A 27,237-nucleotide genomic window follows, 5' to 3' on the forward strand; every position below is an offset into this window, starting at 1 on the left:
GGACTCAGAAGATCTCACTTTTAAAGGCACTTTTAACGATAAAAGAGAATTCAGAATACAGGTACAGTTTAACTATAAGTTGCGTAGCAACTGTCGGCATCTTTGATGTCACAAGTATGTGATCACATAACCTATTGCCACGTATTTGATTAGGAGTGCGCTAAGTTTTAAAATAGAATATATTTACATATAATAGAGTTAATTATAAAAATATTTATCTAAAAAATCGTTGGAATAAACATATCATTTAGAAATTAAAATTTTGAAATTGAAAAATAAGTAAAATTGATATTATTGAATAAGTAAATATTTTAAACGTTATTGCACATACAAATGGCTTTTATAAATACAATAAGCAAATTTGTGTAAAAAATTAGATATATTTTATTCATATTTTATTTATATATATATTATTTTAAACAAAAAACTAACTTTTCTTGTAAAAGCTGTAGTATTATGTTAAAAAACGGTACATATATATACCACCATCCAAGTTTATTTGAAGTTTCACTTCTTCACACACATATAAACAACAAACAAATTTATTATCTTTCACTATTTTTCACTATCTTGTCTTTTTTTATTAAAATTATTCATTTAAATATTCCACGTCACAGAAAGTTACACATGAATTACTGGCTGCATCGTTTGCACACGCGCATTGGAAATTTATTTTTAAAGCCAGCGGCACGAGAGCATCCCGATTGACCACGGTACGATTGGACACAACCAACCGATGAAAAGAATTATCTAGTGAATTGCTAAGTCGAATCATTACAATTATTACAATCTGTGTCCAATCGTATCGTGGTCAATCGGGTCCCACCCGTCTACAATGGGGGAGCGGTGCACTTGGACACGGTGCATTTAGACACAGCCAATCACAGCACCGTGTGATTAGAGACATTTGTAGGGTCCCTTGGAACAGCGACTTGTGATTGGACTGTGTCCAATTGCCCCGTGTCCAACTGATATACACCCCTACAATGGTAGTAGTAGTAGTAGTAAGAATAAGCAGTAAGTAAATAGACCAATCACAATCGATTATTTTTTAAACGTGAGAATGGAATTGGTCAATTTGCTTACTGCTTATTGGCTCCTGCATACAAGACGCGGTAATGTTTGCCACGTGACGAAAGTTCGCGCGACAGCCAATCAATATGCTGCTTTCCGTAATAATCTTCTAGCTCTTACGGAAACACAACATACTGATTGGCTGTCGCGCGGACTCCCGCCACGCGGCAAGCATTATCGCGTCCTGTGTGCAAGAGCCATATTTCTTACTACTACTCCTACTGCCATTGTAGACGATGCATAATGCATCGTAATAATTACGTCCGATTGGACGTGGAGTGCAATGATTGGTTACATCTAGTTGAATTTAGTTATTCGCTAGATAACGCAGAGCACCGGTTGGTGGTGTGCAATCGGAACACTCCCATTGAAACGCAGTCATGGGTGCGTTCTTAAGTCCTGATCTACAATAGGTGTAATAAGCTTTAAGCTTTAAGCCGTAAGAAATTAACCAATCACAATTGATTATTTCTCTATAATTCGACTATGATTAGTCAATTTCTTAAAGTTAACCAAAGTTGGTAGAAACGGGAATTAAGGTCGTTCTACATTAGTTGCAAGTCGATTGCAACTTTTGTTGCGACAGAAAATCAATAGCCAATCAGAAGCGTCAATAGCACTATGATGCTTCTAATTGGCTGTCGCAATAAGAATTGCGTCTGCTTGCGATCGGGTTGCAACTAATGTAGAACGACCTTTAGATTCACCTGGAGCATTGAGAAAGAAAGAGATAGAAAGAGATCAAGTGCACTGACAGATTGCAATAAGTAGTAAATAAGTGACAGAAAATTAAGTCACTCTCGGAAAGGGGATATTCTCAAATGTAATCAATTAAGCGCGATGTCTTGTCAAATTAAAGGAATAGCAAACATACCGGACATAAGCAAGATTAAAAAATTACTTTATGGTGATGCTATTAGCAAGTGTAAGTTTTGTTCACATAAAATAAGTATGATTTACATTAATGTATTTTAACACAGCTGGAATTTGCGTTTCAGTCGACTATGTACCGAGCAATGAATTACCTTTACAAGATTGTCATGTGTCCTTGTCATCGGTTGGAGATGTGCTTGTCATGGCATGGAATACAAAAATGATAATATTTGGCTGTAAGTATCACCTCTCAATCATTTTGATTTTTGCTATGTATACATATAAATATTTTCTTCTCGATAAGTAACATACTTTATACTATATTTATACTTTCTTGTATATTTCAAGTAAATGAAAAATTTCAAAATCACAGAATTATTTTACATTAGCAAGATATTCAATATACTTTAATCTCTGTTCATAGCAAGATGGGATTCACAAGAATTAGATGAAGTGAAAAATAAGTTTCATGTAACATGGCATGGGGAAGTAGTAAAAGAACAAAAGTAAGTAACATTTTCAAGGCACGCTGTAATAATACATTTATGATTATAATCAAGTTATTCCAGTGAATGGATCACATCAGTGGTCTGCTTACCTTTAATATCTTTGGGAAAAGCTAGTGGTCCAGACTGGACATGTATAGCTGTTGGATACAATACAGGTTTTATTAGATTCTATACTGAAGTAAGCATATGTATATACAGTCATTATTTTTATTGTTACAATATTAATACACTATATTGACTTATCTTTCATATTTGTCCTCATTAGACAGGTGCAATGCTTCTGGGAGAACAGATACACAATGAGTCAATTTTAGGAATAAAATGTCAATCGTTCTGTTCAGTGAAACATGGAGATGCTAACTATAATGAGGAGATTTATATTTTGTACAACAGCGGTGTTTGCATATTACAAGGATTTCCTTTGTTCTCAACTTTACGTGCCTGCAGAAACCATTTAGCTAGAAGTATGCTATCCTTTATTGTATTGCCACATCCAAGATTAATGTGTCTGTAGAAATCAATTAGTTAGAGGTGTGCTATCCTTCACCACACTGTCTCATTCAAGCTTCTAATCTTATCATTTGCAGTTCAAGCAATGTGCGACGATTTGCCGCCGGTTACGAATCTATCGTATAAGAAATGGGCATTTAAAAACCAAGACATTTCAAACGATTCAGAAGTAATTGGCACCACGTCGATAAACAGTTTCGATCACTTAATGACTGCTTCGATTTGTGGCGGGTACAACGCGACGTACAGATCCAGCGCGCCACAACACAATCTAGTACTCGCCACAGGAAAACGGCCATTCGTAGGATTCCACTATACGCTCGAAGGGGGCAACGCACCCGTATTATCGGACGTCGCCATTGCGATGGCTAGTAAATTAGCCAGCGCTATCGGCACGGCGGTACCGTAAGTATTTATCAGAGTTGTAATTGCCCCCAAAAAATGATTATATATCAAATTATTTAAAATTATATATAATTATGTATAAATTATATATGAGTTTTGTTATACTTTACTGTTATAGTTTACTTACATGGCTATATATATATAATCATACTTACAGAGTTGGAAACGTCATTTCAAAGAAAGTAATGCATTACTAATTTTAAAAAGTAACTCATTACCATTACTAAGAAAGTAACGGTTCGTTACTTTTTTAAAATATTAAAATAAAATACGTAATTTATTTAAAAATAAAATTATTGTTTTTAAGCGTAAATTATTATTTTTAATACAGCCAATTTATCTAAAAAGAACAAATTATTCAAAACTGCAATAATCTTCACTCGAACTAATATTTCTTTAAATATTTTGCCACTAATATTTCTTTATAAGCTTGATTCTATCTTCTTATTTTTTATTATTCTTTACACAAAAATTATTGTTGGTATAGAGCCAAATTTTACAATTTTGGACTCTTAAAAATTTTTAATAAATTTAATAAACGATGTACTTAGTGTGATATACATATACACACACACTTGTTTCATGGTCTCTTATAATACTTTTAATTAATTATCGCGTTTAATTAATGATTAATATGAGCCAATCTGAGATTATTTAATTGAGAATTGACATTAACAAATTCAATTAAAGACCGTTTAACGATTGTTCGCTTAACAATTGTTTTCAAAAAATTTGATTAAATATTATTCAATTGAAAGACGATTAATGTGAACGAAGGAAATTAAAGATCGTTCGATTAATCCTGGTGCCATTGCTGTGGAACTCTGTATTGATGACGTCAGAAGCGAGAAAACGTATAGCAAAATTTCCTACATGCCATTTTTGAATAAGAAGATATTTGTATGAAAGGGACATTTTAGATCGCTTAAGCATGCTTATTAAGTATTCCGGAAACTATCTTTTTCCTTTGGCAGTTAATAAATATCCTTAAAATTAATATGACATGCAACTTTTCTTTTTGACTCAACTTTCTTCATGATTTTGCCACGTTTAAAGCTATTTATTAACTGTTAAGAGAAAAATATGGTTTTCGGAGCATATTATATTTGTATGCTCAAGCGATCTGAAGTATTCTCTCATTCAAATATCTTTTTATTTAAAAAATAGCACATAAGAATTTTTGTCATGCGTTTTTTGCTTCTGATTGAACTTAACAAATTTAAGTAAAAATCTTTTAATCAACGACTGAATAATCTTTGATTCCTTTCGTTCGTATCAATCGTCAGTTGAATGATCTTTAATTGAATTCGTTGCAATGAATCGTCAATTAAACATTCTTCGATTGATTTACTTCGAATTAATCGTCAGTTAGTTGAATTGAGACATGTTTATTCGAATCAATTATTAAATTAAGGAAAAATTTAATTGATATTTTTACGACTCTAACAAGTTTCAGTATAGTATAGCTTCCAGATGAGTGATCGAATTGTTGAATTTCTTGCCAGATGGTTTCGCGGCGGCTCGAAGAATGCAGCACCTGAAGCACCAAAGAGTAACATTCATGAGTCCATAGAAGCGATGACTTGTCGGTTTGGCTTGAGTGACATCATGAGAGAGGGTGACTGCATTACTTGCAGCCCGAACAAAATGTTATCGGTGATATCGGATGCTATGGGCAGAGTGATACTTATCAACAACAAGAAGGGCATAGCTGTGAGAATGTGGAAAGGGTATCGCGACGCTCAGTGCGGCTGGATCGAAGTTAACGAGGAAAGAGATCGCGGAATTCACAAGAATATCAATAGATTCGCGCAGAAAACTTTATTACGCACCACCATGTTCCTCGTCATTTACGCTCCGAAGAAAGGCGTGATAGACATTTGGAGTATACAACAGGGCCCGAAGATCACTACTTTTACCGCTAGTAAAAACGGACGGTATATAATGATTTTACTTGCTGTTCAGTTTCCTTTTTTTTTTGTCTGTTTATTTCATTTCCTATTTCGTTTTTCTTTTGATCTGTTAATGCATAGAGTCAATAATGTGACATGTTTTCACAGATTATTGTACATAAATTATGGTTTCCTGGGCATGAATGATAACGCCACTGTGTCCAAAAATAAAGCACAATATTCATGTGTGTTTATGGATCCATTGGGTGGATTAAAAGAAATTTCTGTTCCATTTCACTTTGCGCTCAATAGTAAGAATGGGAAACGAGCGCGCGATATTCATTTGCTCAGAAAACTGAGAACATTCTTGAGAGAAGAGGAATTCGATGAGGAGAAGTTAGTTTCCGAGGTGACCAACACCTGTTTGGAGTTGAAGACAAGTGAAATTAGGATACAGACAATAGAAGTTTTAATGAACAGCAAACACATTTTGCCAAATGCTTTGCTCGCTGCGACAAACTGTTTTGCAACAAAGTTACGTACGTATTATGCGTTTTGTACTGCATAACGTATATATTGCGACGTATACAATTATATGAGCAAATATGTCTGTTACAGAGGAGGAGGAAGAAGAAGAAGAAAAACTGGAACTTACTGCCAAGATGCTCCGTCAGTTAACAACGCAATTACAGCGAATGATTACGTTTTATAAATATGTTAAGTCTCAACTCGATACCGCACCCGAATATGACATTGTGACTGCCGGTGGTGCACTGAACGCCAAAAATTTGTCCTCGACATTGTTAACTTCAGAACGGGAAGTACACCGTATCATTAAACTGGCCAAGACGTTGAATAGCTTTGAGGATGCAAACATTTCAGCAGAAGCCAAGGTCAAATTTAGAGAGGACGAAAAGGCATTTTTCGACTTTCTGTCGTGTTTTGAATTCGGCACTTCAAAATTAATTGGTCTACGGAAGGATTTAAAGGAGGAAAAGATACACGAGATCGGTACGCACACTTTGTAATACTTCAAAGCATGAAGTAATTTCACTAAGCGTGTTGTATAATTTTTAGCTCGTCTAATACATCAAGGATGGATGTATTCCAACGATGTGAAGGAAAAATGGCAACAAGCTGCTAGAGACAGTAACATTCAGTCGTTCATTTTTATGCAGTTGGCATTGATTTATTGGACGCGTAAAAAGGAAGTCATGATTTCCGAAGTAGAGCTGAAACGTTTCACACAACTTCTACATGTTATTTGCCTGTTAACCGGTGAGTTCCAGCCGTGGCTTTGAGTAGATTTTGATCATCCCTTGTGATGTGTTCGTATGGCATTTGATTAACTTGAATTCAACAGATGTGGAAGAGATATGTGTCGAATACAACGAGACCTCTCTGTGGTGGAAGAATGTGCGTACAATCCTCACAGAGTCTACGAAACCTTTTAATGCACTCACCGCTGCATTGGTATGCAGAGCAATCGCTGTGATTATGGAGAGGTATAAAGAGAGATTGCAAAATCAAAAGTCCCTGGGAGCTGACGAAGGAGAGGATATTAAGAATGGCAATAATATGACCAAAATGGATGAAATGGAGAGTAAAGCGAATGATATTACACCAGACGACGAGACGTACAGCTCAAATAGCGAATGGGAAAACGTTAGTAAGGATACTTGTCAATTCACACTGTTAATCGGAAATCTTGAAGATATTACAGTTCTGAATGCTGTTGTTAGGTATGTGTAACGATATAAGTAATTAAATTATATAGATGTATCAAGATTTTCTGCAGTGCAGTAATAAATATTGCCCCAATTTCAGTCAGCAGTTCATATCAGATCAAACAACGCAATTCTTCGCTTTACCCTTTACAAAATGTGACGTTTCACTGTCATTGATTCTTTCCAAAGGCAAAGGTACATATACATTTTACTTTTTGTTAAGTGATTGCATTGGAAATCTAAGAAAATTCACGTGGTTTTGACTTGGATATTTATATTTACGAGATTTATTATATGCCGTGTAATATGATGGTTAGCAATACATAGTTTATGAGTTGTATTAGAAATATTTCTGCAGAGTTCGGTTAATTATAACTCATGCGTTATAAGTATCTTAAATTTTATTAACGCTACACTTTCGTACGTGGAAACTACACGAATTTTCTTGGTAATATTCCATAGTATTCTACTTATAATTCGACTTATTCTACTTACAAATACAATGGTAAGTAAACGCAGATATTATCATTGAAATATCTTTCTGGATTGCTCATGAATCTCTAAGTGTGTATTGCAGTCACAGGCATAAATCACTGATTACTTCGTCCAGCCGAATGCAAACTATATTGTTTGTCTCTTTGAATTAGGCTCCGTGTCTGAGCTGGTCGCGAAGTGGCTCAGTACAACGGGTATCGATCCGATACGGTTGATTGACACAACTGATGTGGAATTCGATCAGCTGCAATTATCGGTGGACTCGTTGCAATTGAATGACGCGCTGGATGAAGCGTCTGCCGTCGACGTACCTCAACAAGAACAGACGAAGCTTCTTTCGCTATCAGTAGAGATCGGAGATGAGGCGAAGGTTGATACGACCGTGGAAGCGCGCATCTTAGGCAAGAGATACATCACTTACACATATCTTTCTCTTTCATAATATATTATTATTATATATTTTTATATAGAGTAAGTCAGTAAAATTATTGTGAGAAACAAAATTGTGATCTTTAAATCTTCGAAGTTACTCTACTTCGAAAAAAAAGCATCTTATGGTGATAACTTTTTTTCTAAGTACAATAATTATGAACATCTCTCTCTGAAGATCACCTTTTCGCTTCGAAAATATTCTAGATAATAAACAATAGTTATTGACTTGCCGTTGTGTATATATCTCTCATAATATATTATTATATATTATGTATACAATCTAAATTCTTTTTTTTCAGACAAAATGGTTCTGCTCAAGCGTCACTTCCCATACAGCTTAACGAGTAGCGTCTTGTTGGCCAATCTATGCTGGGAGTTCGTGATGTCGTGGAACAAAGATGTATCTCAGTTAGAATCTCTCGCGGCTGCCTTGGCTGTTTTGCGACAGATACCCATGAAGCACATGCGACATGGTAGACGGCGCACGCGCGCGTTCACATTGTTTTCCATGCGGAATATTTTCAGACGGATATTCTCGTATCTACGTGTAACACTCGCGTTTATTCGACAGGCGTTTGCTGTCTGCTATGGACACTGCACATAAAGAAACGCATGGAGGCAGTGGCGAAATTGATGAACAAACTCGGAAAATTACCTAAGGAAAGATTGTGTATGCAGGATATCGGTCTATCGGATATTCAAGTGACAACATTCCTACAGCATTGCATCACTTTCCTGGATATATTCCTTGATGTTAGTAGGAAACTAACATATAAATAGATAATATATAAATAACATAGGGAACAAAAAATTGCACGATGAGTGCGACACGCAACTAGACTGTGTCACTTATAAATATCCCTTATATAAATGATTTTACGCAGGCTGAAATACTTGAGCGAGGAGATAGCACAGCGATCAAGTCGGAAGAATTGTGGGAGGGACATCCCGGCGGACCGCAACCGTTCGCCACATTGGCCATCTCTCAAACACCAGCCTGGTACGAGTTGGTTTTATTACACGTTCAAGTGGCTAACGTCTTATACATGATGGCGTGTCTTAATGTGAAGATGCTGAGACCGTTGAATAACTTATTCGAGTCCGTGGTAAGTGGCCGGGTTGATTAACGGGTTTTGATGGTAAGGACTCGGATGATAATACGAAATGCTTGAAAATTTCTCGAGGCAAGGATTCATTGACCATCCCTAGTTATGTGTTCACATACAAACGTTCGCCCATTGTTTGCAGGTACAGCCCTATTTCTTTCAAGACATCACAGACAAAGCGATGCTCACGTGGTATCGGGACGACAAGAGGGACAATACGCGCACGGAGTTCTTATGTAAAGCGATCACAGCGTCGATGGAGTTCATTCATCGAGAGACCAGCGACGGTACGACGGTTAGCTCCACTCAGGCTATCTCATGGATGAGCAAGTGTCAGACACTGGCGTCCATCTGGAAGATTAACAACGACGAGTTGAGAATACATCAGGTCTGTCAGTTGTACATAAACGGCTTCGATCGTTTGGCGGAAGAGGTAGGTGTAACCACGGAAATCGTTTATTGTCTGTATGTGCATACGAATGCACGTACAGAATTGTAACGATATTTATGCACCGAGAGATGCGTTTATGTATTTATTCACAATATACATGTACACATACAACTAGATAATGACGACGGTGGGCGATGTCGAGCGCCTGAGTGCGAGTCTATTGCCTATCGCTGGAAGAAGAATGATGGCGTATCTGTCGAGAACGCCTAATCTTCTGGAGGAGGTCTCACGGATAAGCCCAGCGCTCACGAGATACCTAGAAAGTCTGGTGAGTCTCGACGCCAATCTCGTCACATTCGCCGAGTATCTTTCGCCTCTCTGATCGTCGAATTTCTTCCAGAATATGTCTGAGATAATCTTCACCAATTGCTCGAACGGCGACACCGTGGAACTGATTCGCCGAGTGTCCGTTCATTTGCCTAAAACTCACTGTGATTACCATCTTGCGGAATTGATGTTGGACGCGACGTTTATTTACCAGGACAATCGTTAGATCCTGACTCTTCTACGCGCTATACGTCCTATGACAGCGTGAAACTACCGCGCACGAGGATTTCACGAAGCAACGTGTATATAGTGATACAACGAAGTGAGAAAAAAATTGCCTGAGTAAAATTCCGTGACTCTGAGATAACGCGTCTCCCAATAAGGAGAAACACCGTATGCACTGAGAAAAAAATACTTGAAACTTTATTCGTGGGCTAAAAGTTTATCTCACAAAAATAAACTTTATATCTCGCAAATAAATTTTCAAGTATTTTTTTCTCAATGTGCCGTTCTTGTGCATAGTAATAAGAAAATTAGTTAGAATGAAGTTCCAAAGTCGCGAATGACTTAATTACGCTACGAGCGATGATCCTGACACAGCATTTGTCGTTTCCTAGTCGCGCCTCGGCTCGAAGGAACCGAATGTACATGTGTATATACGTAATATTGTGCGTTGGTGCTGCTATATCACAGGACAATGCAATCGTTCTCGTTTTAGGGCTCAAGACGCAATTATCCAACGTTTTCGTGAGAATTGCCACGTGTTTCTCGATTTTCCAAGAATATGGTAGCGTTGAGTTTGCGAACCAGACGAAAGAGATATTCCAATTATTATTGTATATCTGTAATCAAATGTAACATTTCGTTTGGGCGCGCGTTATTGCGCGAAAGAATGGCCATCTTTAACTTAAATGTAATTTATTAAAAGTATGTTATTAAATATTATATGCCCTCGTGTTAACCAAATCACATGTGAAAACTGACGATGCGTTAAAGCAAAACAAAATGTACAGAGAGAGAGAAGAGAAAAGGGGGAGGGAGGGAGGGAGGGAGGGAGGGAGGGAGGGAGAGAGGGAGAGAGGGAGAGAGAGAGAGAGAGAGAGAGAGACACATCTAGACGAAATCGTGGTAATTGCCGCACGTATTACCGTTATCGAGATTTTGAAGACACATTCTGCCAGCAAGGAGAATTTCTGCGCGCATTAGAGCTACGCTAATACAGTAAATGTACATTTAACTATACGCTTTCAGAAGCGGATCGCGAAGCCTTGATACTGCTGCTTTGTGACGTTCTCCCAATTCGTAAATTCGCAGTGATGTATCTCGCTACCCGGACTTCCCACCGAAGTTAACCACTGTGACCTGGAAATGAGACATTCATCGTGTGTTACATCTTAAAGCGACCATAAGTCGCGGTATAAAGCAGAATTGGACTAAAATACGCTTTTTTTCAGAGCACTACATTGGTCGTTTAAAAGATCGCGATGTCGTGAACGCCTATTTCCGCGTGAAACGTGTCGTTGATCTTGTTCTATCGTCGAGGGATAGATGGTCGATCGATTACAAGGGACATCGCTTCGTGATATCTTCGCGTAAAAATATCTGAAACGCGGTCCGATTAGCCGCTAATTATAATTTCGGAGCGTGCGAAGCACACCGGCGCGGGCGAGTGCATTCATACACGGGACGCGCACACGTAAACGGTGTTGTTTGGTAATGCGACGAGTAACGATGTCAACGTGCAATTGGCAACACGACAGAAGCTCGTGGTATGACCTTCTTAAACTTGAAATCCGTTCAGTCTTTCTCATTTGACCGATTGCGCGCCTGCTTGTGTCAGAGATAAAGATATTTCTTGAACGATTCTCAAAAATAACGCGCGATCCTAACAGGATCCTCTTCAGTACTCCTCGATATTTCTCGTCGACACTTTCTCGGATAACGCAGAAATATTCTATGAAAGTTCCATGAATATTTCTTATGAATATTTATGTATTCTATAAATGCACGAAAAATACTGTTATTTGTTCATAGCATGCATTCATAATATATCCGGATAACATCGATGCAAATGTTCTATGAATGTGCATAGAATATTTATAAAATTCAAATGCATTAATCGTGGATTTTGGCTTTATAATTATAGAGGAATAATTGAAGTATTTTATTTCATTTGATACGTATCATTATTAAGCTATAATAAATGCATAATACTATCTGGAACATTAGACAAATTTTACAGTTACACGAATGCATTGCATACGTACAGTGAATAAATCTTACAAGTGTTCTAAGAACATTCTTTTCTATTATAAATGTAAAAATCTCTGCCTCTACAGTATTGTACATATTATTATTATTAATAGAATATCCGATTCGAATGTTTTGGAATTAAAAAAACACTTGCACTCCATAAGAATATTCATAAATACATGAAAGTGACTTTGTTTGTGCGCAAGGAAAGATAATTTTATTTTTACAAAATGACAGATTTTATAAGATCACGAATTTTCGATGAGAATCTGTCAGTTTTTTTGTATGCTTCTCAGAAAGGTTTTGAAATTTGTATACAAACGGAAAGAACTCGATATTACAAAGAATTTACCACAAGTTAGAAGTCAATTGGATCAACAGATTTTCTAAATATCAACTTTAAAGAGATGGTTCCAAAATACACGTTTAAAAGTCAATCTTAGTGACTATCCTACGCACTTCGACAATGTTTCACAAATTCTCCTCTAGCTTTGCCAGTTTCCAACTGATCTTCAAACAATTTTCCAAAACTATATAATCTTTCAGAAAGTGTGATTTGAAAAAATCGATCTTTTTAATTTCTACCACGGCGTTCTCCCTTAAACTCAACGCCGACGACTGAGCTCGTCCCGACGCGGCCTCAGCGATTGTCAACGAAGAAAAAACAGGTGATACGCCGCCACTGCGTCATTACTTCATTAAAGTCAGTTTTAGACGTTAGCCGAGGCCGGGCACGCGTGACCCCGAGGAACCGAGAAGGAACCGGGGAGGAACGGACGCCGTTTATCGCATGTATAAACTAATGACTTTAATGCCTCGCTATTTGGAATCCGCAACGCCACGTGTCAAGAAACGCGCACGACAATCGGATTGATGAACGCTTGCGAAGGAAGAAGCCACGCTTTCGTCAGGGCTGGGGAAGTTGCTTTTTCAAAGTAACTCGTTACTCGTTGAGTACAAATAGTTCGTTATCGTTATCATTATTTGAGGAGTAACGAGTGATTGCAATTTCCGTTAATTTCTTCATTTAGTATACAGAGAAAAACATCATTCTGCTTAAAAAGAAATTACTTTGCTTATCTTATTTTGGGATCTTCTAGAAATAGAAAATGACAATTATTTGTCTACCAGGTTAAAATTATGAAAGGAGAAAGTTATGAAAATCCAGATTTATTATTGATTGTTGAGATAGTCGTATATGAAGAGTTTCTCAAGCTTTGTACTCTTGATATGTCTAAAATAAAATCAGTAGAGAATTGAATTTTTTCGTTCTCATAATATATATGTATTGCAAAGATATACAGATAATATAGTTATTTCCTGGGCCTGCTTTTGATTAATCGTTACGGGATCTCGCTGATCTCGATTTGGCATGGCGCTTCTTTTATGAGAAGGTTGGTTGCGATGAGTTCAGTGGATTTTCCCGTTTCACCGATACAGTTAATATTTGTCACGCGTAATACACGCGTAAACAGTTAGCTAGCGATTGACGAGCTTTATTATTAGACTACGGTAACGCATGTATGCTTAACCACGTACACGTTGCTTAACCGCGATTACCTAATGAAACTTTTAGCGCTTTTGGCGATTACTAGTGAAGTTTCCTCTCCGAGACCGATCAAGTCGAGCTGGTTGTGCCAATTAAATCCACGAGTCATACAAATATATTATATATCCGTATCTTGGAGGAAAAAAGCCAACGTCCAACTCTGTCATTCTCACTTATAGAGATCTTCATTAATTGTTTGCAAAATTTATAGAGATATAGATTTGAACATTCCTCGCGAGCTTGGTCGTGTAAATTTATATAAATTTCGTCCTTTATTCGCGAGTATTAATTGCTTATAGTTAACATAACGTACGCTATCCTTTGAAATGAAACCTGAAGAGGACGTTGACTCTTTTCTCCTAAAGGGTGTGTCTATCACTCTGGACTATTTCCAATCAATCTCGCGGTAAGATTCATCGACAAGTCTCGACGACTCAGTAAGACTCACATCTGATGGACAAGCGCCCGAGGTCCTTGCATTTTTCCGAGGATCGTGCCGGTTTTACTGTTTTTCACCCAACCGCAAATTCCCAGTTGCAGACATATATCTCTCACGTATTTTGGAAAGTACACACCTGCAAGTTCGTGAACGATTTTAAAAGCTTTGACGTCTCAGACTCCTGACTCCTCGCCGCGGCCATCTTAATTTATAACACCAGAAGAAGAAAATATACGTTCAAAATTTTTTTACAAAATACGTTAAAATAAAATGTGTTTGTAACATGATATTCGCAATCAATCAAGACCCGTAAAATAGTTCAAACACTTTTCTTTTACTTTAACAGTAAATAGTCAGTAAATAGCCGTAAAATTAATGTGCAATTATAAAAGAAGGTAGGTTTAAAGAGAGTTATTTATTGATTGTTTGAACAAAGGGAAAGTGTCCGGACTATTTTACGAGTCTGCTTGATCGCTCACAAGTATCATTTTATGGACACATCTTTCAACGTATTTTGCAAGAATTTTTAGCGTGTATTTTCTGCCTCCTGACATCATCGATCAAGAGTTCCGCGGCGAAGAGCCAGGAGCCTCAAGCTCAGGCTGTCGACAGAGCCTGCTGACATAATTTGATAGGAGTGGATTAGCGGCAGAGACCGAGCAGGATCTGCAGTGCGTTCCATTTAAGTAAATTCGAATGGTCACGGAACGACGGATCCTGCTCGGTTTCTGTCGTCAATCTGTCACCATATTCTGCTAGCAGATTCTGTTGTATTTCTGTAAGCAAGTTGCTGACAAAATCTACAGCAAACACTGCGCGCAATCTGTTTCTGCGAGATTGACTGCCTGGCAACTCAGATTTAAGTTTAGACTCTGTCTAAACACATCAGGTGTCTAAACACAGTTAGAACAGAGCTTGAACTTGAATCGAAGTTTCAATTGAGCCACTATGGAAAAATCGGTCCTTCTTATAGTTATTATTTAATAATACAGACTACACTCCTCGCACTTGCCGATGTAACGAGACCTGAAGATCGTGTTGCAGGAGACTGTCTGGAACTGAGAAAATTCAAGACGCACGAAGTTGCACGAAAGAGGAAGGCGCGAAGACGAGCCCAGACGAGAAGGAAAGAAGCCAGATAGCCAAGTGTAATTGAGCATTTTGAATAAACTAATGCACAGCAGGTATTGCTAAATGTTTGCTGCATATTTGTTAACATGCAATAAACGCGTTACTGAATGCAACAACATGATTGCTTATACTTAGATGACGAAATTTCAAGAGCAAATCGCTCAACGACAGCAGCAACTTTGTCAGCATCATGACGCAAACTTTTTAACGGATTACAAATCTGCATCAACGTATTGTCATTAATTTGACGTTATTTGAATTAGAATTCCCGTGAGTTCAATGCAACACACATAATGCTGCCTCACCTTGTTCCTACTTTGTTGAAATCAGTTCCTGTTTGTTGTCGATAACACGACAGCAAACTCACAGACAGTTGGCTATCTGGGAATCGTCTACGCCGAGCGTATCTGACAACAAATGCTCGACGATACTCACCTTGCACTTTCCCGAACACCTCGAACTCGACCGACACCAGGGGTTCCCAGCAGAGGGGATCATCCGCCGCCATCCCGCTCGAGCTCCAAGGAATTCCGCGTTCGCCTGACGAGACGCCCGACAATCAGCCGTGCTTCGGAAGAGAGCGCGTTTTCAGATGACGAAGAGGCTGCACGTCAGACGGGGAATCCGACCGCGGTGTCACGGCGTGCAACACTCGATCGGCGCCGCCGTCGACGTCGACGTGCTCGTCGCTTTCACTCTGCAACGACGCTTCACCTTTCGTCGTAGCTCACCTCGCTGACTGATTCTCGTTGCACGACGGCGTCGTCGCGCCTCCCCAAATAGATCGCCCCACCACGTTGACATTGATTTGATCGTGATCGATCGAGAGCCGATCAACGCGACCGCGCCTGTCGACGCTCTGGCAGATCGAGGAGAGTCCTCTCTCGAGGACCTCCGGTTAAACTATTATTCGTACATGGCAGGGTTGCGAGTAATTAATTACTTTTTAATTAATTGTCGGGTTTAATTGACAATTAATTTGAACCAATTCAATTGAAGAACGCTTAATTAACAATTGATTTCGAGAAATTCTATCGAAAACTGTTCGATTGACGATCAGTTTCGATGAATTCAATTAAGGACCGTTCTATTGACGATTGATATGAGCGAAGGGAATTCAAGATGGTTCAGTTAATAATTGAACTTAGCAAATTTAATTAAATGATGTTTAATTGACGATCGATATGAGCAAATTCAATCGACTCAATCGAAGATTGCTAGGTAACAACTCATATGATCAATTCGTCTCGAGATCAATTGTCAATTAAACATTCTTTTCGTTGGTTCTTTCGATTGGTTTCGTTCAAATTAATTGTCAATTAATTGGATTGAAATATGTTTGTCCAGATTAATTATTAAATTGAACAAATTTGATATTTTTACAACTTTGCTCCGGTTATATCGCAGCAAGCTGAAGGCATTTTCCGGCTTATTCGCGTGTTTGCTGCTTCCAGAGTTGTGACAATATCAATTAAATTTTTCTGAATTTAATAATTGATTTGAACAAATATGTTTCCATTCAGCTAATTAACGATTGATTCAAGCAAAATCTGCCGAGGAATGTTCAATTGACGATCGATTTCAACGAATTCAATTGAAGACCGTTCAATTAACGATTGATTTGAGCGAAGGGAATGAAAGATCCTTCAGTTGACAATTTAATTTAGCAAATTTGATGAGCAGCAGTTTAATTGTCTTGAATTGAATTCGTCGAAATCAATCGTCAGTTAAACAGTCTCCAATTGAATTGGCTCATAGTAATCGTCAATTAGACACAATAATTAATTGAGAAAGTAATTAATTAGTCGTAACTCTGATCCGGAGTAACTTTGCGTATATTTTTAGTATTGGCGTCAAGGTGATGAAGCGGCATAGAGAATGGCTGAGCGTATCAGATAGCCAAACATGTGGGAAGAGATTTTGTACAATGTCTGCTATAAATTCTCGTCGGTAGCTCGTCAACAGAACTGTAACATGATTTGTTGACAGAGCGTGATGGAAAATTGACGGAAACTGAGAAGCATCTGCTGTTCTGCAACCATTTCAATGCATTCAAGAGGAGTAGATTTTGCTCGATTTCTACTGTCAAGTAGTGTGAGCAGCCTTTGTTGACGGAACAGGAGCATTAATATCGACACAGATAGGCTGAATTAACTCTATAGGCCTGTTACGGTGTTTGGTCGAATCTGTTGCCAATTTGCCGGCGAACTGCTAGCATTTTGGATAGAGAATACCTCTATGTCGACGCCACGGAATGATCAGTTAATATAATCAATAACATATACGGCAATAACGAAACACAAATAAATTAGGAAGAACAAAGAAATCGTCGACGACTGACTATTCCGCCTGCGATACGGAAAACGATTCCTCCTCCTCCTCATCCTCCTCCCTGTCCCTCGCCGTGCGCGAGGGAGTTCGCCGTGGAAACATTAAATGTAGGCCAGGGGAGCAAGCATTTATCGTCGAACTAAGCACTTCCCATCGTCGTGCCCGCCGCCTATTGTCCCGTCATTACCTCGAATAATTAGTTATTAGTACTCCAGCGACACAGTAATTGCCGCACAAGAGCAAAGACTACGAGGTGTACAGGATACGGGGAGAAGGTTACATTCTACTTGTAACGGTCCTGTTCAATTTATCGCTATCGTCATCCAAGGTCTCGTTCGATGCTAATCTCGATAACGAGTCCGTGGACGCATGGTGGATGATCCTCGTGCAAAAGCGCACCGCTGAGCAGAGTCGGGCGAATCTTTTTCTCGCGAGTAACCGAAGACGATCGAACATAACTTGAAAATTGACTCAGGAACGACAGATAACCCGGGAGAAATTAATTTCACATGAATTTTGTCTCTGTATGATAATATATAATTATATATAACCATTCCGAGAAAAAATGCTGTTGCACAAATATCGAAGTAAATGCTTGTATTTCTAGCGGCCAATGTTGTAAGATAAAACTACATTTCTTCCTTTCTTCATTCAACAGCATTTTTTCTGTGTGGACACATATCTACTGAGAATTTACTCGCGCAGCGATTCTGCCGACATGGAGAGAGATTGAGATCATTACACGGATAATCTTCTCCTTCCTTCCCTTTTTATGCTTCGTTCTTTAGAATGAGCTTAGACTCACAAGTGTGATCTTTGTAGTTATACTTGTCGCGCTGCAGAATAGAAAATTGATTCCGCGAGAACGAAGCTGTCAACAAATCGTCTCCTTCCATTCGTAATCTTCTTACTTTTGCACTACAGCTATTACACATTTTGCACACGAGTAAGAACCACATAGACGACGTCGTGGAGCGCGCACGGCGCTATAAAAATATCACTATGTTACATTTACGGCGAGGAAAGTGAGTGAATGAATGAATGAATGAAGGATAATCGGCGCACACAGACACAATACAGACGATTGATATTGACATTTGATTTATTCGGTAAGTATCTCTATGAATCAATTCTCGTGCACGTGTTCGTGCGTGTTTTACTTTCGTTTAAATAAATATATAAATAATCTCTCTCTCTCCCCCTCCCTCCCTCCCTCTTTCTTTCTTCCTTTCTTCCTTTTTCCAATAACCGTATTCGTTTTCAGATGTGGCTGCACGAGTGATCTTGATAGGTAAAACGCACAATGGCAGCATCAGTTCTTAAAATACTTTCGAGTCCCTTCCTACGTCGCGTCACGTCGCGTCGCTTCAACGACGATCACTCGTGCATCATATGTACTACTATTTCGCGCGACACCGTCTCGCGACCTATGATATTCGACCTATGATCGTACGAAGCAGGTATTGCCTCAGCGCAAACGTATGCGTTCACTTTGTACGTTCATTCACAGCCATACGCCTTCCTCGGCCACACGTCTGATCCCTCCTCAGGGCTGGGAAGCTACGCGTCATTTGCAATGCCGTTAACACCGTGGCAACGGTTATCTTTCCTTCTTCTCGTCAGCAACACACGGGTTATCTTCAAATAGACCTTCTTCCCAGCCCTGATCCTTCCTATCGCCGCGTGTCGCGAATCTGTTATTTCTCTTTCGCGGTCACTTTGTATCCTGACGACCAGCGGGAATTCGATCGGGCCGATCGTGAGGATTAGCGCGCGCTTCTTGCGAGAGAACGTTGCGCGCGCAACGTTCGAGGCGCAAAACTGATTACGGCACGATCTAGAAAAGGAACCGGGCCACAAGGATTCCGCCGATGATTCACTTGCGTCTATCTCAATCATACGGCTCCGTGCCGAGCTCGTGCGTGGCGAACTACTGTCCCCCACCTGGCTGGATCATGTCGACGACGGATCAGATCGGTTTCGCTCTCGGTCTACACGGAGTCCGCGTTCATCGGTATAATCGTCGCCGTGGCATTGTTCGGCAGGAGGATACCGTTCTCGCTATCCTTTCCGTTCGCATCGACGCGATCGTCGAAGTCCTGCGAGGCCACCAACAGCTTCTGCCGTCTCGCTTCCTTCTTCTCACGTTCGATCTGGCGCGAAGCAAGCGATAACGTTGAGCAGAAACTCGATTAATATCAGACAAGTTTATATATTCGTACTCTTTTCATTTCTTTGAATGATTTCCACTCGAAAAGTAAAGTGACAGCCGAGCCTAGACAGCACAAGCTTAGGAAAGACGCATAAAAGACGTCTAGATCAAATATCTTTCTGGAGGATTATGCTGTCTGGGGAGTCGCTCGAATTCGAAAGACCTTTCATTCATGTAGAATGAACTCTCCACTTTGAATTGTCGAGTGAATATCTTCATCCTACATTGTAAAGTGAATTTGACTCTACTGTCGTAAAACCGACATTTCAATCGATTGAAAGACATTTAATTCTACAGAAGAAATCCACACGCTACAAGTTCGAATTAAACATTCACTCTTGCGATTCCGAGTAGCATCATTCAACTTTCACTGTCGCTTCGCGAGTGAGCTTTCACTCGTTTTGAACTGGATCTCACTCAAAGGAATTTAGAAGATACCTTTCTATTGTAAGTAATACGAACCTTAAAGAACAATCGAAGATAGTGACACGGAAATACGACGCACTTGCCTTCCTCTTCCTCGGCGTCAATGTAGACGCCGCGAACTAGGATAGTGTTGCTACAATTGAGGAGGACAAGGAAGACGAAACAGCCGATGTGAGTGATCCAGCAGGACAATTCTGGATTGTCTGGTAGCAACCATAGATCCAGCGCGTTCCATATACCGCGCCAGACGTTCACGGTGCCCAGGAAGCTCAGCAGGAGAAAAGCGTCCGCGACCACCAAGCGGACCAGACCCTGAAGACGCGCGCAGAGGTATCGCATCAGCGGCTGCAGGCAAAATGTCACGGCGACTATCGAGTATCCGATGGCCTGAAATTCCGTATAACGCTACGTGTTATTATCCATCGGCTTTTAGAAAGAATCGAGTCCGTATTTTCTCGACTTACATTTTTATTTATACAGAAGAAGAGAATCTTTTTGGAAAAATCATATCCTACTCTCTAAATTTCTTGGAGTAGAATCTCACTCGGGACGAGTGAAAAGTGGCAGGATTTCCACTGTCCGAAGCGATAGTGAAAATAATGCCACTCGAAATCGTCCAGAGTGGACGTTTCACTCAAGCTTAGAGCGAAATTCTGACTCCACATGACATTTGAGTGAATAAATGCAAATAAGGTGTGCTAATACCTTGACACGTACTTGATCCTGGACATTCTTGTTGTGCTTTAGCTTTTAAATATGAAAATTTAAACGTTCTGCATAAAAAAAATATATATACATGTACATTCTATATTATATACAAGATATATTTTATGTCGAAAGCTTAAATATATTCGTATTTAGACCAAAACGAGAAGAATGTCCAGATACGCGCCCAGGAATTGGTATTTTTGTCTCAATGGCCTCACAAGTAACGCGTTACTTCCCAAATCTGTGATTATTCCAGACAGTTTCAGAACAACGATATTTCTCGATACATCCATCGAGAGATGAGATCGATCTGGAGCGCGACGCGGCTTCAAAAATCGCGCAGATCTCGTTCTCGTGCCAACCGCGCCGACGGCGACGCGACAAATGACGAATCAGGGATAACGTAAAGCATTTCATACGCGTACACCGACAATTGTGCCATGTGCCTGGGCAATCATGCAATTGGCGAATATTCAATTATATAATCGAACTACACCGGTATAGTACCATGGCACCAAACGCCTGCTACGTCGTATGCTGTAAAATTTGCATTTTTGTGTACGGAGTCGATAATCGTCGGATGAATAATCGCGTGTACAACGCAAAATTAAGTATACAACGCGAAATTCCTTGCACTGCGCGCAGCAATCGATTATGCAGCAAAATTACGCGGAGAGTACCTTAGAATATGAGATGAAATAGTTTGTACTTCAAACACTGTTCCATTAAATGAATCTATAGAGTGTCATGATGAAAACAAGTAAACAACATATATTTATACATCAAGACGAAAATCACTTTCAAACAAACAATTAATCACCCCAATATTGGCTAAAGATTTTCAAATCTGACGTAGATCTCGTTATAAATCGTTCTTAACACTTCACATTATTAAGTCCATTATTAAGCATTATTAAGTCACTTTTGTTTTCCACCGAAATTCCTACAACTTTCGTCACACGTGGCAAGGCTCCGCATCGAAGAATTGTCTCATATTTGGTGACACGATCACATTAAATGACGGCGGATCACTCCACGTATCGTTGATATCAGATAGTGCGGGCAAAATTTTCCGCTTCTTCGCGGGAAATGCGTTAATTGCATTGACAATAAATCTTAGGATACGACTCGCTGTTAATGAGAGACGCCGATGGATTAATATGCGTGAGTCAACCGAATTGACGCGATCGGTGATTATCATAGCGAGTCGAGTGACTTATTTAATTTGCGATTCAATGAGGTACTTACTAGTGAGCCAACCGCGGAATATTTCGCATTTTCTGGAAACAGGTAAAGGTCAAACAGAATCCAAACGCCTCTCCAGACGAAAACAACCAAGGTGCCCACGACGCCTACGCTAAAGGCACAATCCAATAAGTACAATGACCAGTCCCTCGTATTCTGCAATCACAATGATCGTGTTGGCATTACAAGAGCGGCGTTTGCCACTTGATATCGAGGAGGATTGTTTGAGCGATAATGAAAGATTATCAAATGCTAGTATGCTAGTAGCTACGTTACGAGGCTCTGTTTATCTGGCTGATAAATAATTAATGCACAAACGTGCAGATATGTCAGGAAGATATTTACATTCCTCATTCTTTCAGGCATAGATAAGCGATAATGGAAGGTACCGCGCTGCAAAAGTCATCAGTTAAATGTCTCTTTCGCTTGATATTTCATAATATCCTTGATATTATGAAATGGGTATAAAAATGCTTCATTGTGTTCTTCATACATGATAATAATCATGCATAAAGGGTTGCATTTGCGCGTTATTAGTAGCGAGAGCCACGCGTCTCTCTCCTTCTCTCCCTCCCTCTTTCTCTCTCTCACTCTCACAATTAAGATAATTATACATAATTATAGATAATTAGGAAAACCTAAAAGCCTTAATTATAAGATTTTACGTATCTTTAATACAGTTCTGCTCGGACTACTTACGATACGAGACGCACCACAAGGCAAGAGTGCCATCAAACATTTAATCGTTCGTCACAGCGTCACGTTGATTTTATAACGAGATTATCTCAACGTCACGAAAATAACAGATATAAATAAATTAATCGTGTGCGTGTGATCATCGAAAAGAGAAATCAATTTCCACGTATCGCTTCGCGTAAAACATTTCTCAGTTTTGTGTCTCCCAACAATCAAACGATGTTACTTGACGCGGGAAATATCTCGCCGTGACACAAAACGTCACGACACGCAATGTTATGATAAAAAACAAAATTAATAACATACCAAGACAAAAATTGCTTTGAAATGAACACCATAATAATTCCAATTGTACAGAGAATTTGTATCGACACAATAAAATAAGAGATGTATAAATAAGTTCTGATGAAACTTAATTAAAGTGAGAGAAATAAGACCTCTAGCCATTCGCGATTATCTGTTGCAAAATTAAATTTATATCGTAGGAAGATAACAATGTTTGATGCTTCCTAACATAATAAATAAAATAATCTTCAGTGCAATGATCTTTTATAAAGAAACAATCTTCAACGCTAAAAAAATACTTGAAAATTCATTTGTGGAATGTAAAATTTATTTCTGCGAATAAACTTTATATCTCATAAGTAAATTTTCAAGTATTCTTCTCTCAGTGCACGATTGATACGCGTCTATGTCGCAATTGAATATTATTTTGACTGAGGGAAACGCGCAATTGCAGGAAATAAATCCAACTATCGACAAAGACGATTGTTTTCGCATATTGACACGATAGCGAGAAGGGGAGAAGAAGAAGAGAGGGAGAGAGGGAGAGAGAGAGAGAAAGAGAAAGAGAGAAAGTGTCAAGTAAACCGACAAGATACGCGTAAATTAGTACACATGCATGCTGCGTTAGTGCATGCGTGAACAAGCGCGATAGTGTTTGACGATCGGGGGACTTAGCCGGAAACTGTGCTTATACACACCGATAACGTGTATAACGTGAGCTTGTACGACGCGGTATAAATGCGGCACATGCGATCCGTCGCGATTTACGATTTATGATGCGCTTTACAGCTCGGGATCGCTGGCGATTAATCGAGACAATATTACGCCAAGAGGATGTCATTATAGTTGTTTTGTCGCACGTGGACTTGATTAATGATAATAGTGTTCCAAATATCTCGGAAGGTCGAGAGAGCAATTCGTATTTCAGATATCAAGATCAAAGTTCTATCAATAAAATAGAGATCTGATATCGATCTGTGGCGTTACGTCATAAGGCGTGCGCGAGAGCATGTGAGTGGCGTGTGCGTATCGCACATTATTGCAGAAACTTATCGTTCCAGTATTATTTTATTAATCTGGATCTATTAGGTTCGAAATGACGGTAACTTATTGCATCAAATTGCTTTATCGCGGACTTACTTCGAAACAAGGTGAGCTTATTGGCACGACGAGAAAACCAGCAGTCAACCGGAAAACAAGCGGGTTTTGCAGCAAGGCCTGCGCGAAGATAAGGGTCTTATAAACGTAAGAGTGGGTCTAAGGCAGACGTCAATGTGTAAAGCCTTGGCGAAGGTAAAGCGCGACAATGAGATTGAAAATGATTTAAAAGCCACCAGATGACTCAACGCGTTTTAATAGACTATGACTGTCGTGTTAATATTCATTGACTTAGATTAGGCTTCCAAAGAAGGTTTCATTAACTTCCTGCTGACCGTTTGCATTTCATTTTATTCAATCAATTAATTACATCCTACAAGCAAACGTCTTAATATCATAGCGCCAGTCATGTCACGTCGAAAATTAGATGACGCAAACTTCTAAAAAATATCTTAAACAAGTGCTATTTTATTTAGACGTTCTTCACGCGTTCAGACGACGTTTTTTGGAGTCTTGCGCTGTCCTGGAGCAAATTTACACTAGTCTTTCTGACACTCATTCCATTCGTGGTGATTCACCACTAAAAACCACCACGTGTTCTCGTATTACCCTTATATTACCCCCGCGTTCACATACACTTATTTAGCTAAACTATATCCTGCGTAACGCATCATTCGTTACAATCACAGTAACAATGGACAATCGACAATTTCAGATGCGCGAGACGCTTCGAACGGATCTCTTTTACCGTAAATGGTGAAGAAAAAAAGTACCAATCGAGAGTCTCAAATCGTGAACGAGGATAGTCTACTACGATAGTCTGATTGTGATTCAGACGATAGACTGATTGTGATTCAGAGTTATAATCCATCGTAATTTTAGGTGCGCCATAAGCTTTAGAAAAATTGAAGTTTCCCTTTGCATATCGGATAATAGAGAGCTCCAGATTGTGTGAACGTTGAAAGATTACGATTATTCCTTGCAATTTCCACGAAATGCGGAAGTTCCTTGGGCGGTCAATACTGGACGATGGGGAAAGCAAAAGATGATAATGAGAAAAGTGTCATCTCACGTAACCAGGCGATTGAAAGCCGAATTGTGTTGGATATCGACAGTTTATGAATTATTTCTTGGAGGAGTTAACTTTAAGGAGTTCCTTGAACTGGAAATTCTTACGGTTTTGCTTACGGTCGACAATGGAGAGAAACAGAAGAAGCGAAAGGCAAAGAAATTATTGTCTCACGTAATCAGGTAATCAAGAGGATTGTTTCTCGGAACTTCAAGTGTAAGGATTTTCTTGAACGGTTCGAAATGTTTCCCCTAGGATTAACAATGGAGAGAAACAGAAGAAGAAAATGATGAGGAAAGTATTGTCTTACGTAATCAGGCAATTAAGAGCTCCGAATCATATGGATATAGATAGACTATGAATTTTTCCTTGGAACTTTAAGTGCAAGAAGTGCTTCGGACGGAAAATGCCTTTCTTATGGCCGACGATGGAAAAAAACAGAAGATGATGATGAAGAAAGCATCAACTCACGTAATCAGGCGATCAGAGCAGATTGTTCCTTGGAACTTTGAGTGGAAGAAGTTTCTCAGATTGAAAATGTCTCACTTATGATCGACGATGGAGGAAAACAGAAGATGATGATGAAGAAAGTATCACCTGAGACAATCAGGCAATCGAGCGGATTATTCCTTGGAACTTCAAGTGCAAGAAGTTTCTCGAAATGTCTTCATTTCGATCGACGATGGAGGAAAACGGAAGAAGACGACGATGAAGAAAGTATCAGCTCACGCAATCATCAGGCAGTCAAGAGCTCCGAATCGCGTGCGTATCGGAAAATCGTGAATCGCGATTTTCCCTTCGGCAAGCGGCAGGCCGCTTAAAACTCGGGCCGCGAAACTCACTGAGACTCGCGCGTTATACTTACGTTGACGCGAAACATAGTCTGCACTTCGAAGTAACCCGGGCACGAGTCGAGACAGAGCGAGAACGGCGGCGCGGAGATGTTGCGAATCGCGCGCATGATGCCGAGCGCCAGGAGGCTGACGGCGGTCGTGGCGATGACGGTGCCGACAGTCAGCTCCGTGTAAACGTCCAGGGCCTTCCAGGCGCCGCGCCACGCGTTTACGCAGCAGAAGCCGAACACGCCGGTGTAGAGGCGGGAGCCGAGGTAATAGGACAGCCGGTGCTTGTCCGGGTGCAGCGCGTCGTCCAGGCCGTGTTGCAGCACACTGAAGGTGAAGAGGCCGACGAAGCCGACCGTGATCGACGCGAAGCTGCTGAAGGTCGGCTCGTCCGGGTAGACGTACAGGTCGCTGAGGCCCCAAGTGCCGCGCCAATAGCCGACCACCGCCGGCGCGGCCACCAGCGCCGAGAACACTGTGTCGAGGATCGTGAGGATCGCGTAGTACAGACGGTTCGAGGACTTGGCCGTGGCCAGGCTGCTCATCCCGGCGCTCGTCATCGCGCCGGCACGCAACTCGACCATTTTCATCCAGTCCGGGTCGAGTCTAATCCCGCCGCTCGTCATCGTGCCCGTGCTGCATCGTTAGTTCGGCGCGATCTCTTCAAATTCTCTCTCTCTCTCTCTCTCTCTCTCTTTCTCTCTCCACCACGTGGACGATGGCACGGGGCTGGCAATAACAATGCGCACGTCAACGCGGTGTCGACTCCAGCAGGAGAACTGGCCGCTCAACATTCGCAACACGCGACATTCTCCAACACGATCGAGCCCGTGAACTCGACTTGTTACTTCTCGAGTTCGCCCGAGTTCGTGACGCCGAGGTGCACCCGACCTGACGACCCGCCACGGCTTCGCCGCGACCTTACGGTCATTTGCTTCAGCTTCGCCCTCGACGACGCGGATTCGTCGCGCGAATCAAGGTGTGCAGGGATAAAGCTCTTTGATGAAAATTCGCAAGACACAGGTAATGTCTACGACTAAGCTCAGCGGGCCGACGAACCCGCGTGCTCGTTCGCTCGCTCGCTCGCTCGCTCGCTCACTCTCTCTCTCTCGCTCACTCTCTCTCTCTCTCTCTCTCTCTCTCTCTCTCTCTCTCTCTCTCTCCCCTTTCTGCTCGTGCGAGCGATCGCGAGCGATCACTTGAGCAACGGCT

General features: G+C 40.3%; 3 protein-coding genes across 4 annotated transcripts; 1 reads left to right on the forward strand and 2 right to left on the reverse strand.

Moving 5' to 3' along the window:
• Positions 1-1,774: 1,774 nt before the first annotated feature.
• Positions 1,775-10,686, forward strand: LOC116844185 (rab3 GTPase-activating protein non-catalytic subunit). Of its 2 annotated transcripts, none has more exons than XM_032815385.1 (19): positions 1,775-1,999; positions 2,073-2,183; positions 2,372-2,453; positions 2,508-2,634; positions 2,722-2,920; positions 3,044-3,371; positions 4,877-5,308; positions 5,432-5,802; positions 5,882-6,274; positions 6,341-6,541; positions 6,627-7,005; positions 7,091-7,185; positions 7,638-7,886; positions 8,217-8,390; positions 8,489-8,670; positions 8,802-9,023; positions 9,166-9,456; positions 9,590-9,742; positions 9,815-10,686. In XM_032815385.1, the coding sequence occupies exons 1-19, from the start codon at positions 1,915-1,917 to the stop codon at positions 9,965-9,967; spliced, it is 4,227 nt and encodes a 1,408-aa protein (XP_032671276.1). In that variant the 5' UTR covers positions 1,775-1,914; the 3' UTR covers positions 9,968-10,686. The 2 variants fall into 2 exon arrangements, with proteins under 2 accessions (XP_032671276.1, XP_032671277.1); XM_032815386.1 differs by having other exon boundaries at positions 2,517-2,634.
• Positions 10,643-27,237, reverse strand: LOC116844186. Its single transcript, XM_032815387.1, has 5 exons — positions 26,049-27,237; positions 22,039-22,191; positions 20,119-20,469; positions 15,549-19,597; positions 10,643-11,103 (listed from the first exon to the last, which is right to left on the reverse strand). The coding sequence occupies exons 1-4, from the start codon at positions 26,649-26,651 to the stop codon at positions 19,436-19,438; spliced, it is 1,269 nt and encodes a 422-aa protein (XP_032671278.1). The 5' UTR covers positions 26,652-27,237; the 3' UTR covers positions 10,643-11,103; positions 15,549-19,435.
• Positions 10,989-15,621, reverse strand: LOC116844314 (acylphosphatase-2). The gene is made up of 3 exons (XM_032815712.1): positions 15,549-15,621; positions 13,992-14,118; positions 10,989-11,103 (listed from the first exon to the last, which is right to left on the reverse strand). Exons 1-3 carry the CDS (start codon positions 15,619-15,621, stop codon positions 10,989-10,991), a joined length of 315 nt encoding a protein of 104 aa, XP_032671603.1.

Source organism: Odontomachus brunneus, unplaced genomic scaffold (assembly GCF_010583005.1).
Source record: "Odontomachus brunneus isolate Ranch 3 - 2012 unplaced genomic scaffold, Obru_v1 Obru_scaffold_040, whole genome shotgun sequence".
Lineage (NCBI taxonomy): Eukaryota > Metazoa > Arthropoda > Insecta > Hymenoptera > Formicidae > Odontomachus > Odontomachus brunneus.